The 13,354-nt window shown below is 45.1% G+C and overlaps 1 protein-coding gene across 1 annotated transcript in view; it reads left to right on the forward strand.

The window, feature by feature from the left end:
* Positions 1 to 4,993: 4,993 nt before the first annotated feature.
* Positions 4,994 to 13,354, forward strand: part of MTHFD1 (methylenetetrahydrofolate dehydrogenase, cyclohydrolase and formyltetrahydrofolate synthetase 1) — a gene marked incomplete at both ends in the record, with an annotated part of 41,495 nt that continues 33,134 nt past the window's right edge. Inside the window, one exon of the mRNA XM_082000969.1 lies at positions 4,994 to 5,034. Within this exon, the coding sequence (XP_081857095.1) occupies positions 4,994 to 5,034 (41 nt within the window). The remainder of the gene's footprint in view (positions 5,035 to 13,354) is intronic.

Here is a 13,354-nt window from a genome sequence, read left to right on the forward strand (position 1 = left end):
GCAGGGACTGTCCAACAGCTGGCTGCATCACCAGCTTGTTATTTCCATGACATGTCTAAAAGGGATGGGGCACATGAGATGATAGCTAAAGAGATTAGGGGGTAACTACACTCAGGAAACACTTTATGATGGAACAAATGTTAGCTCATGCTACCTCCTATTACATTAACACAGATGAGCTATAAGGGCTGTTTCAAAGCATGTACATTGAGGTCACTCTCAAGCCTTACATCAAAGTTCAGTCCTCTTCTGATCAAAGGGAGAGTTGGCCAATAGTATTTAATAGTATTTAAAATGTGTATAGCATTTAAATACTATAGATAGTATTTAAATGTGTCACTGTTCTCCCACTACAAAGTTGTGTTCTCCATCATGGTTGATAAGGTACATTCGAGAGTAATGTCATTCATTTAACCAATCCTGTGTTGTTCAGTGGGGCATCTCTAAGCAGGAAATGTTCCCCGCAAGCATTTGAAGAATTGAAGTCTAATACTGTTTTTCTGGTGTGCTCCTGCAAACAGGTTCTCTCAAAATCTCTTTTCTGACCAAGGTTTATGAAACTAATCTAATCATAGAATCATAGAATGGTCTGGGTTGGAAGGGACCTTAAAGATCATCTAGTTCCAACTCCGCTGCCATCGGCATGGACATCTTTAACCAGATCAGGTTTCTCAGAGCCCTGTCCAACCTGACCTTGAACTCTTCCAGGAAGAGGGTATCCACAACTTCTCTGGGCAACCTGTTCCAGTGCCTCACTACACTTATAGTGAAATATTTCTTCTTTATATCTAATCTAAATCTACCCTCTTTCAGATTAAAGCCATTACCCCTTGTCCTGTCACTACATGCCCTTGTAAAAAGTCCCTCTCCAGCTTTCCTGTAGGCCCCCTTCAGGTACTGAAAGGCTGCAATAAGGTCTCCCTGGAGCCTTCTCTTCTCCAGGCTGAACAACCCCTACTCTCTAAGCCTGTCTTCACAGGAGAGGTGCTCCAGCCCCCTGATCATCGTCATGGCCCTCCTCTGGACTCACTCCAACAGGTCCATGTCCTTCTTATGTTGGGAGCCCCAGAGCTGGATGCAGTACTCCAGGTGGAATCTCACCAGAGAGGAGCAGAGGGACAGAATCAGCTCCCTTGACCTGCTGGCCATGCTGCTTTGGATGCAGCCCAGGATGCAGTTGGCCTTCTGGGTTGCAAGCGCATATTGGCAGGTCATGTTGAGCTTCTCATCAACCAACATTCCCAAGTCCTCCTCCTCAGGGCTGCTCTCAATCCATTCTCTTCCCAGCCTGTATTTGTGCTTGGATTGCCCTGACCCATGTGCAGGACCTTGCACTTGGCCTTGTTGAACTTCCTGAGGTTCACACGGGCCCACCTCTCAAGCCTCTTCAGGTTCCTCTGGAGGGCATCCCTTCCCTCCAGAATGTTGACTGATAACTTTTCTGTTCCTCCTCCTTTACTGGAGGCAATGTCCTATCCTAACTGTCCCTCTTAATAGGTGAAAAAAGTCTAATGTTCTTCCTCAGTTTGCTCATTCAGAGTCAGTTTCTCATAACAAATTGCAGCTTCTGGGGCCTTGGGCCATCAGAGGCACAGCTGTTAGCTCATCAGGAACATTTAAAGTCTTTCCGGCATGCATTTTGCAGCCTTCATGGCTTTTTTTAAAGAGCAACCTCCATGACTTTTGACATGTTGGGTAAGAGGGGGTGGATGCAAAGGTAAACAATCAAACTGTGGGAGTTGCCAAATCAAACCCAGGGATGCCTGGCAAGGAGGTGAGTGAGGCAGAACAACTGTTCTGGTTTTATCCTTCTTCATCCTAAGAGCCATTAGAAAAAAAAGCCTGCTTTGGTACAAAAGAGACTATGCTCAGAGCTGTCTATTATCATGCATTATTTTTTCTCTCATTCTTTTGCATTAATATGGTCAAAAGAATTGTATTGAAAGCATAAAACACTTATTATTGTGAAAATGTTTACAAAGTTGACAGCAATGTTTGTCTCCTTTGCCACTGTGTTTCTCTGAGATTTCCTGTATGTGAATAGAAGCTTTAATTTTTTTACAGCATTTCAGGGATGGATTTAGCTCTGATATGAACAGAGCAGAAGGGTCTGTTCAGCCATTTCTCATCACATAATCCCTTTTCTGTTCCTCTCCCACCTCATTTCCAGTATTTTGACCTCAGGGTGACAATTAAGAATAAATGTTAAAGAACATGTTCTTACATACAGGCATGACACACTGAGTAACAATCTCAGCTTTAGTACTTGACTGCCACATGAGACAAGTTAGAAATACAAAAGATCTTCCTGCTATGATAGAAGGAGGTTAGCTAGTCTGATTTTCTGGCATAAGCATTTAAAATTCATGAGTCTGTCCCTTCCTAAAAATGAGAATCTGGCTCAAAAATAATAAAATAATAGGTGTTTAGAATTATTTTTATTTCCTTTCCTATTTTTTAGACTTTGCAATAAACTCAGGTCATTTTCAAAGTTTAATCTGTCATCACGAGGCATCTTTTTTTCAGGAGATGGGGCATTATGAAAAGCAGCAAGTGATGTTAATACTCACACATACATGCAAATCATGCAAGTTAGCAACTCTGGGTAGGAATCCACAGCTCCCCGATGGCACTAGCTTCTGCTCACTCTGCAAATAAGGTCATCTAAGTATTTTTAAAGAAGATGGCTTGCTTCTTTTTCTTTTGCTACCTGATGTTTTTACACTATCATCTCAAGTGTCAAATCTTTTTTGGTAAAAGCTGTTTCTAAGTGTTTATCCTGTCCTTAACTGAAGGAGTCCATGTTTTGCATTTTTTTTTAAACAGTTTGGGTTTTTTCCCCCCAAAGAGTTCATTCAGGCCTCAGATAAAAGCAACAGAAGAAAGAAACAAGGCACAGAATTTTAAGCAGTCTAGAAAAATCCCTTCTCTCAGTTAATTGAATAATCTCAGTTTTGATTGAATAACACTGCAACTGCCTGTTGGAACATTCCAGGAAACACAAGGAATACATAATGAAAGAAGAGAAAAATAAGTTCTTTCTAGCTTTTTTTTTTATTTGGCATATAAAAGCCCCAAATGTGAATTTTTCCCTTTTCCAAGATGCTTTTAAAGTGAAATTTCTATCTTTAATCCTACAATTACAACATGTTGTTAACTTAAGGTGGTTTAACCACTTGAGGTTAAGAAGATCTCCTCTGAATAGAAAAGAAAGCAGAAAAGATGTCACTTGTTAGGCTATGAAAGGAAGGAAACACAAAGAAAAGCATTATCCTCAGAGAAGTTTTGAACTCTGTATCATTTATACTGCCCTTCTAAAGCACCGGAGAAGCAACCCTAAGGCTTCTGAGCTTCTGAAACAGAAGGGCCCATATATTTCTGTCCTCATAGTTTTGTGCCATAGGCAGGAGCTGCAAGGCCTATACTTCTCCCTTTTCAAACTCTGACAACTCCCAAAATCCCTTTGTGAACTGATTACATTAAGGAGTAGCAGGACTGAATGCTTTCTTAGCAAACTTGTTGGAAAAGGCACTTTCTTTGTCCAAACCTCTACATTCTATGTAAAGCAAAAATCTACATGAAAGCACTTCACACAGGCCTCTCTCAAATTCTCAGTGGGAACACTGCTGTTGTAGCATCCAACCCCTATTCTCCATAGCTTGTTAATTTGCAGTGGCATTATCCTGTTTCTTCGCTGTGCTGCCACCACACGTGGCAGATGTGGCTAGGTCCCAAAACAGTAAGAGCACTGCTTTACTACAGGCACAGGAATGTAATGTGCTACTACCCCCCAACAGCAACTTAACACTGTGGGTCCCACCCTGTCATCCATCTCAATTTGCCAGTTCCCTGTTCCTGACTTTTTTATCATTGGTTTATTGAATTGTGGACCTGTTCTCTAACCACATGCTAGATAGTATCAGGAAAAACTGTCGAGTTCCTTAACTTCTCTCGGTCATGGTGTTATCTTGTCTGAGCAAGCCTGTCTCAGCAACATTGAACTGCTTTTTCCCCATCTCCAACACTGGCTGGACCCTAATCACTTATTTGCCATATGTGTGAAAAAGCTGACTCTCTCCAGAAGGTCCTAAAATGCCTGCGCTGGCCTGCAGAGCGAGGAAAAGCCTTGGTTATGCAAATAACAGTACATCACAGAACCCCTGGAGGACTGCATGGATCCGAGCAGCTGCCTGACAGGGATCTACACCTCCATCAGTCCTAACTGGATTGCCTACTTCAAGTACTTACCTTGGAGGTGACTGTTAGGAACCTGTTTCTCACCCTTGACAGGTCCTGTGAAACTTAGGCCACAGTCCTGCCCTCTTCTTCATTGCCCTCTTTCTACACTGCCTAGCCAGTGGTTTGGTGATGCTATGTTGGACAAATGTGTTGAAATCCTGAAAAATAAAAATGACTCTTAGCATAACCTCCGAGGAGTACCACAGTACTATCCCAGGACATGGAACACAGAGATTATTTTCACATGGCTTTTCAATTTTCTTAAAGACACGGCTAATAATTCGCTGTGCAGTGTGACCTCCTCAGCCCCCAGCACCGGAGGCAGCGTTCTCCCTCCCCGCCCAGCGCCTGCAGCCGACCCTGACAGCCCAGGCCACTTCGCAGGGCAGGGCGCCAAGAAAAACTGGGGCCTAAAGCAGCGCCTCTGAAACGTTTTCGCCGCCATTTCGCGCACAGCTCAGTCCTACTCCCGTCAGCAGCGGGCGGGTGCCGCGCTCCTCACGGCGGCAGGCGGGCCGTGGGAGGAGACACGGCATCACTGCCCCCAGGCCGCCACCATGGAGGGGGCCCGCGGTCGCACCTCGGTGACTCTCTCCTCCCTCCGGGGCGGGGGCAGCGCTTGCGCGGTGGGGCCGGCGGCGGCCGAAAGTTTGGGGCCACGTGGGGTGCGGAGTAGGGCAGCCGTGGGGACAGCCCGTCCCGCAGACGCTCCGGGAACCCCGCCGCGCTCGGCCGCTGCCTCTCCGCCTTCGCCATGGCCCCCGCCGAGATCCTCAGCGGCAAGATAGTCTCCGCGTACGTACCCCAGGGCTGCCCGCCCGCCCGTCCTTCCCGCCGTGCGCCCGGCGCTGCGCAGGGCGAGGGTTTCCTCGGGCGGGGAGAGTCCGTGGAGAGCCACGGTGGGGTTTTGCCCCGCGGGGTAGCCGCAATCAGGAAGGAGACGGGTGCGGCTGGCGGGCTGGGGGATGCTCCGGGGGACTCAACCCTGCCGGCTGGCGGAATGAGGCTGTGGTGGCCTGCGCTCTGGCTGGGCCGCCGAGACCAAGCGGTATGAAGACGCCCTGAAGCTTTTTTACTACGTTGCATTCAAAGCTCACTTCTTCCTGGCTGGAGACGGTGGGAATTAGTAAATGAAGGTAGTATTAAGGGTCTTCAGAAGAACCTGAAGTACCGTCTCGACTGCTTTGCCCTCCTGAAACCCAGCAGTGCATCTGCTTGGTTCTCGGTGGCAGCGTCTGGCATCAGCACTGCAGAGCAGCTTGTAGTCCCTCAGCATCTCTGCCCTGAGATGAGTGCCCGGGCAGTTGTGAAATGGCAAGCTCACTTACAGGTTTTGTCTGTTTATGCGGTGCTCCTGGGATGCCTTACCAGCACGAGTTGAGAACCTGTGCTTTAGGTATGGTCTCTGTGTTCATACCATACAGGCATTGGACACTTATTTTAAAAAGCAAGATAAATTAATGCATGTATTGGATAACGTCAAGATGAATGTTTACAGGTGTCCCGCTAAAGGTATTTGAAAGATTTGGCAGACGTTAAACAAAAAGACTTTCTTGCGCCTTTCAGCTTTTACTTAGCTGGCAAGTTCTGAATATAGGTGACCCCGTATTGTGTCTTTTAGTTTTCTTATTTTTCCTAATGCTGCTATACATACATATCCAGTAAGAAACCTAAATGAATTTCCCTAGCAGTAGGAAATTGATGGAGCAAATGTTAGCTCATGCTACCTCCTGTTACATTAACACAGATGAGCTATAAGGGCTGTTCCAAAGCATGTACATTGAGGTCACTCTCAAGCCTTACATCAAAGTTCAGTCCTCTTCTGATCAAAGGGAGAGTTGGCCAATAGTATTTAATAGTATTTTAAATGTGTATAGCATTTAAAGTGTTTAGCAAAGGGTAACGCTTCCGTTACATTCTGTGCAAACAGGGTTTGGTTAGGTAGGGTACCTCCTCTTTATAACCAGGGAATTTGGATAAGAAGTGTAAATTTGAAATGGTCTAAAGTAATTTCAGATAAGTTGTTAAACCTGATCTTAGGTATTGCTATATATGACACATCCACATTTAACTGACAGTGGATATTTCTGAAAAGTAGGCCTAATGTGTCATGAATTTGAATATCGATGATGAAAGGCTGCTTGCATATTTTTTAACCTGGTAATTTTGGGCCAGTACCACTTGGGTATTGCAGTCTCTCAGTCTTGTGTGCTTCATTACACCTTATGCTTTTGGCAGTCTTGAAGCCAACACGCTCTGCAATGCCTGTGTGTGGTGCTGGTGGTACTTAGTGATTTGCCTGTTGCAGGTTTCCTTTTTGTGGCGTAGAAAGTGCCCCTGAAGTGTAGTAGGTCCTTTCAAGCTATATGTTATTGCAGTTTTAGAGTGACTAGAAGTCTGGAAAGATGCTAGCTAGAGGAGTGTTTTTTGGAGATACTCTGAGCATTCACCTTAAAACTTCTAGCTTCCTTGGCAGTGCATATTGCATTACCTACTTTCTTTAAATGTATAGATACAGTGGTGAACTTTTTTATTTCTGTTTGTTTTCTGTATTATTGTAGCAGCTGTTCTCAGAGTTGAGGGCCTCGGAAGAGGCGTAAGCTTTTAATAGGCAGATACAGGAGAAAGGATTGCTTAGTTTCCAGCACATCTCTAAGGTGTTTGGCTGAAGTCTGTCTTCCAAAAGCATCAAATCTTGAAGACAACACAAAATGGGAAAAAACCTGCAGCTGTACAGCATAAGGCCTGTTCCCTTATTTCTGCTGTATTTATGTCCAGTATAGAAAAGCCATTGTGCGCCTTACAGGAACAGGCCTTATGTAGTTCTGCTTTTTCCTAGTGGAGTACTTGAAGGAGGCATGAGGGAATGGGCTATCTACCCTGCCAGATACCTGTCCCTTTCTTCCAGACCCTCTGGAGAAGTGCTGGTCCAGAGGATTCTTATTGTTCAGAGTTTACCTCCAGGACAAGTCTGGCAGCAGCAGAAGCAGCCTATGGTTTTTCTAGGAATTTTCAACTGAATTGCCCATTATAGAAAGGGAGTGTTTCTGACTTTACATCAACTGCAAAACAGTTTCAGCAGGGAGTGTGTTTTGTTACTTTATCCTTTAATCAAGAAAAGGAACGTAAGTCAGTCAGATGTTAACAAATTGGATTAATCAATCAGGTAGTGTTACAGCTCTGTAATTCTGGATTTCTGTCTGTATTTTAAGTCAAAACTCTTAAGTATTTTGAACTTTATTCTCCTGCTGCCAAGCACCCCTTCCCCAAAAAGAGGTGAAAAAAATACCTAATTCAGAGCCGTGCCAGTTATTTAAACAAAAATCAGGTAGATGGTGGCATTCTTATTTTTGTGAAACATGTAAAGAGAATAAATACTTTGAGAGAGAGGGAGAGAGCTTCCTTGTGTCTGTAAATAAGGAAAACTTGAGGAGGAGTTAAAGCTAATTCACACCTAGAAAGTCTTGGAAGGCTTAGAAGAGGTACAAAGGAAAATAGACCTTTTCAGTGGCTTTGAATATTACCTGTGTGGATAGTAAACATGGTTGTGCATGGGAAGGAGAACATACAGGGAAGCCAACACTGTTGTGTGTGTAGGATTTTGCTGTTTAAGTTAATACTTCTCTGGATAAGGCTGCTTCTTGCAATAGAAACAAACTCTTACACCTGGCCAGTCTGTGAAAGATATTAAATGGTGGATGGGTTATGCATCAATCTGAAGTTATCTCAGAGTGGCTTTCTTCTACTTTTCTGAGTGTCTGTTTAGTAATTCAGCCTTAGATTTTGCTGCAAGTTGAATTTGCCTCATTGGCAAATGAGTTGCAAAAGATGAGTTAGCGTCTAACAATACAGTAAGCAAATGACTAACACGAGGCAGAGAAGCAGTGCTTTAAACAGAATATGGAGGGTTGGAGGGAATCAAAATGCAGTATTCTCAACCTTTTTTGTATTCCCTTAAACTAAAAATACTCTGTTTCTGTGTCTGAGATAGATACTCAGAGCAAAACATTGTCGTGGCTCTTCTTTACAGCTTACGACCACTGCAGTGAGCGGTGTGTTCAGTCATTATCATCTGAAGTAGCCCAGGTTTGGAAACCCCTGGCTTGGCCTGAATTGGTTGATAGCACCAGGAATGGACCAACTTTCCTGGTCTGGATGAGCATCTGATGAGTTGTGATGGCAGGGAAGGCTTAACACCTCTCCCAGCACCAAGGGATGGGCCAGATAGTGCTTTGAGTTTAAACTACTGTTGAAGTACTGGATGTAGCGACGATCAGGCTCAGCTTATAACTGGAGATAACAGTGCAGTAAAGACAACTCTTCAGCTTTTTCAGCTCAAAAGTTTTTTGGAATTCCTGTTGGAACTCCAGCTAAATCTAGTCTGAACTGAAAAAAAAATCTCAAATCTGTGAGATCTCATTTACCAGATCCTACCCAGAATGTTTCAGGCATGCACTGAAGGGTGCCATACTGCAGATGTGCTAAGTTAAAGTGAACTGTGCGGTCCAATACCGCTCAGTGCCACCGAGCAGCCCCAAATATGAGCAAGAACTGCTTGTGTTAGGTTCTGTACAGACACAGTATTAAAAAAATGAAACCCTGCTCCAAAGAGGTTATAAGCTAGGAGAAAACATTGTCTGGTGGACAACAGGGCCATAGAGCTGTGATTTGTGCACATCAGCACCAGGTTACATGGAAAGAGGGAGTCCTAAGGGAAAGAACATGTAGGGGACTGCCATGTCCCCTTCATGGAAAGAAGAAAATCTTGCTATGACTCTTTGAAGACAGACCATTGTAGATACTGCCTAGAGCATTGTCTGAAGTGCTTGCAGCCCCACAGAGGTGGATTGAGTCCTTATCAATTGTTGTGGTTTAGCCCCAGCCGGTGACTAAGCCCCACGCAGCTGCTCGTTCACTCCCCCACGGTGGGACGGAGGAGAGAATCGGAAGAGTAAAAGTGAGGAGATTCATGGTTTGAGATAAAGACAGTTTAATAAGTAAAGCAAAAGCTGCGCACGCAAGCAAAGCAAAGCAAGGAATTCATTCACCACTCCCCATGGGCAGGCAGGTGTTCAGCCATCTCCAGGGAAGCAGGGCTCCATCATGTGTAATGGTTTCTTGAGAAGACAGATGCCATAACTCTGAACGTCCCTCCACCTGTTGCTTCTTCTTTGTCGCAGCTTTATATACTGAGCATGACGTTATACGGTGTGGAATATCTCTTTGGCCAGCCTGGGTCAGCTGTCCCAGCTGTGTCCCCTCCCAACTTCCCGTGCACCCCCAGCCTTCTTGCTGGCAGGGCAGCACGAGAATCTGGACTGTCCTTGACTACTTAGCAACAACTCAAACATCAGCACGTTATCAACATTTTCTCATCCCAAATCCAAAACATAGCTTCACACTAGCTTCTGTGAAGAAAATTAACTCTACCTTGGCTGAAACCAGGACATAATTTCTCTGCTTAAGTTGCCTGATAGTTGGGTGTTGTGTGTGGTACCTGTTTTGGGATGCACACCTGATTGGCATGATTGACGTTGGATCATAGGAAGCTGGTCATGACAGTTCATGGTGTCATAACTCAAGGTTTGGGGCAAACACTTCTGTCCAAGTTTTAAAGTCTCAGTTTTATATGAAACTTAAACTCTTGTTCTGTTGGCAGCCAGCCACATTTGAGAAGTTCCTCAAATGCTGCTTATCCCATCCCCTACAGATGATTGCTTCTTCAGCCTAGCCATTTTGTAGCCCTCCTTGTATTAACGGTCTGTAAATGATGAAAAGTGTCTGAAAAAGCAAAAGCATCTTCATGTATTTATCTGTCCTGAAGAGCGCTCATGCAAGTATTTGAGCTGACACAACCAAAAGAGTGGTTAAAAACCTTGGGAGTGCAGAAGTGGTAGAAAGTAGCAGGCAGTTCTCCTGGAAGATAATGACAATATGCCAGGATCATGCAGTGGTGGAGCATGAGATAAGAGGGCAGGAGACTTGTGAACTGGTTCCAGCTCTGTTGTCTAAATGTTGTCTTCCCTCAACTGGAGCCATCTGCTGAAATACCAGCCATGTTCAGTTAGACTTTCACAAGGCATTTCCCATCCCAGTGCCTCTCCATTGGGACAGCCAACCTGTGACTCCTCTAAGGAGAGACTCTTCTCTCTCTCTTCTTTGAGGCAGCAGTAGTATGTTTTGTGGTGTGTTTGCTTGCAGCCTCTTCACAGTATTTGAAGATAATGCAGCTGTCCTGCTAGCTAGGATATGGTGCTGTGGTGGTTTGGAGAAGGGGAAGCTTGTCTCTCCACACTGCCGTTGTTTGTTTTTTCATGGGGGCAACGGAAAGTGAGCAGTGCTGCATGCTGTAAGGAGGAGTGGCTATAGGGACAACAGCTCTGACCAAGATGGTGCAGGACCTGGGGAGGACTATCACCCTCATACAGCCATTGCTGGAGGGCTGCAGCAAAAGCATTTATGATGCATGTTTCTGAAACCTTTGGGGAATCTGTGATTCAGGAAGTAAAGCCAAACACTCCTCTTTGGGGGCAGGCCTCTTCTAGACCATCATTGTCTCTGAGGAGATACTTGCTAGGTCATATGTTCGGCAGTATTCACATAGACCCTGGACCCAATTACTCACAGAACGGACAGAAACGCAGCCAGGTGTCATCTTCAGTATGGTGATGAGTACGCTCGTCACCCAAGCCACTGCGTGTACATAATCCCATAGGTGTGGTACTGGGGTCTGCCTGAAGAGGCATTGACATGCAAGCTGTGCTTCTCTCCATTTACAGCAGAGCTGGAGGAGAGTGGTTTGTCCTTTGCTGCTCTGGGAAATTCACTTAATGAATTTCAATTCAGCTCACTGTTGCAGTCTAGAGAAAGAAAGGCTAACCAGTTCTTTAATCTTTGGAGTTGGCTTTTGCACTGTATGCTTAGAGCCATGTGCTGTCCTTAACCCATGTGGACCCTGGACCCTTGTTTGCAGTGTGAGTTTGTTTGTGGAAGGGCACGTGGGCACAGGAGGGGTCTTAGCGTCAGAGGTAAGGCTTTTGGAAAAACAGCCACAAACAATTGCAAATTAATGTTTGAAGACTTAACAGTGTTTTCATACAGCTAGTAAAAAAATGTTGATTTGTCAATATGAACTTTTATCTTTGTGAAGACCTGAAGTGCACAATAGAATTTTTTAAACTGTATCACTAAATAGCTGCTGGCTTGAAAAGATTCTTTTGTAATGTATTTGTAAGTCTGCAGAGTTAAAACAAGAACTTTTTTTTTTTCCTTACTATTCTCTCAAACCTCTGCACCTGTGGCTTTTGTGGTAAGTAGAGAGCAGTGGTACTTAACACTAGGTGGCTGTCTAACAAGTGATTTCTTGATTCAAGGCTCCTGAAGCAAATCAGCGCTGGTAGCACCACTTTGTGTGTTTGTGTGTGTTACCTTTCTTCTGTAGCTGAAGGGTAAGTGAGCTAGTGCCTAATTACAGAAAACGAGAGCAATATAATATGTGAATAGTTGTGGCTGCTGGGGGTAAAAGCATGCCGCAGCCCTGCTTCACAGAAGACAGAGGGAAACTAGACCCTTGGGTGGGCTTGTTTCTGCTCCACTGAGAAGACTGAATTAAAAGTAAAATGCAGACCTGAGATCCTTTCCAGTTGACTGTCCCTTATGAGGGCTTTACTGCATCATAAATTATGATATGTTTCACGTTTTTTGCAGGCCACAAACCAGTGCTGTGCTTTCCTTACTGGAACACTGGAGGCTGTTCTCAGAAATAGCTCCCTCAAAGAGCTGGGCCACAGCACTCGTTCATAGGCCATGCACAGTGTGTTCCTGATGCTCCTTGAGATCATTGCATCGTTGTTATGGGCTGCTCATGAGCTCAGGCCCTGTTGTGTCTGCAGCTCTAGATTTGGTGCCTTCCCTCGGGGCTTACAGCTGGAGTGTAAGGAGAGGCAGTTGGTGATTTTGCTACCCAGCAGATGAACTTTCATCATTTCAGCATGAAAACTTGCTAGGACAAGGCTTGCTGTGACACTGTTTTCTGAACTCATCAGGCAGTCTTAATGTCAAGTCTTTTACAGAGGCAATAGCTAAAGGAAGCCTAGGAACAACTATTTCTTGAGTAAGGTTGAGAACAACCTCTTTTACTGAAGCTTGTTAAGAGACTTTGAACAGCTTGGCCATATAAAAACACCTATAAATACTCTGAACCCACTCCTCAGGTGCAGCAGAGCTCTGACCATGTGATTTGGGATGCAGCAGGAGATGCATGATTTGGGATGTAGTAGGAGGCTGTGATTCCCCTGAGATGGGACTTGGAAGAGCCTCAGGGCTGCTTCTGGGTGGGCCAGCTGCAACTGTCCCCTGGGATCTGTGCTGCTTGGTTGCAGCAGAGCCATGTGCTGCTTCCATTTCCCTTTCTTCTTGCCTCTGGCATTTCTGATTTGGAGCTCATAGTTGCAGGGTAGAGTTGGCTTCACTGGCTATTTCTCATCCTGAAATTTCCCTATATGTCAGGATTTACAGCCTCCCAGCTGGCATCAGCTACTTTGTCACCGTACCCTTGCTGTTTGCATTTTTAATGAACTGGCACCAACAGCACCTCCTCCAGTCTAGGAAGTCTGGTTCCACTTGGGAAATAGAAAACCTTGTGATACTGATTTGAGGGTAGATGAGCACAAGGAGACTATCTGTGTTTTAAACGACACGGTGTTTGGAGCAGGGCAGATTTGCTAAGCATGGTGGTAAGCGCCTTTTCATCTCTTTGAGAATAGTGGGTGGGACACAGGCTGGAGATCACGCTGGAGAAGAACAGACCTTTCAAGCCTCTAGTGTCCTTTGAGGTTTGCTTACCTGACTTTTGCTTCTGAGTGAGTATGTCCAACATTTGCAGTGCAGTCCCACAGCCTCCTTCCAGTGTCGTAAGCCTGTGAGATGGGCACGACTGGTCAGTTCTTCTCTCTGAATCCCGACTGCCTCTGGTGAGGAGACAAAGCAGTGGTGCTGGGTCTGCACCTAGGCTTTTGGCAGAATTTCAAATTCAAAAGAACACACTGGGCCTATCACCTGGACCTCTTTTCCACCAGCTTCCCTGGTGAAGGATCGTGCACATGGGGCCGGACAG

The sequence above is a fragment of the Phaethon aethereus genome (genome assembly GCF_964289735.1).
Source record: "Phaethon aethereus genome assembly, chromosome: 5".
Taxonomy (NCBI): Eukaryota; Metazoa; Chordata; class Aves; order Phaethontiformes; family Phaethontidae; genus Phaethon; species Phaethon aethereus.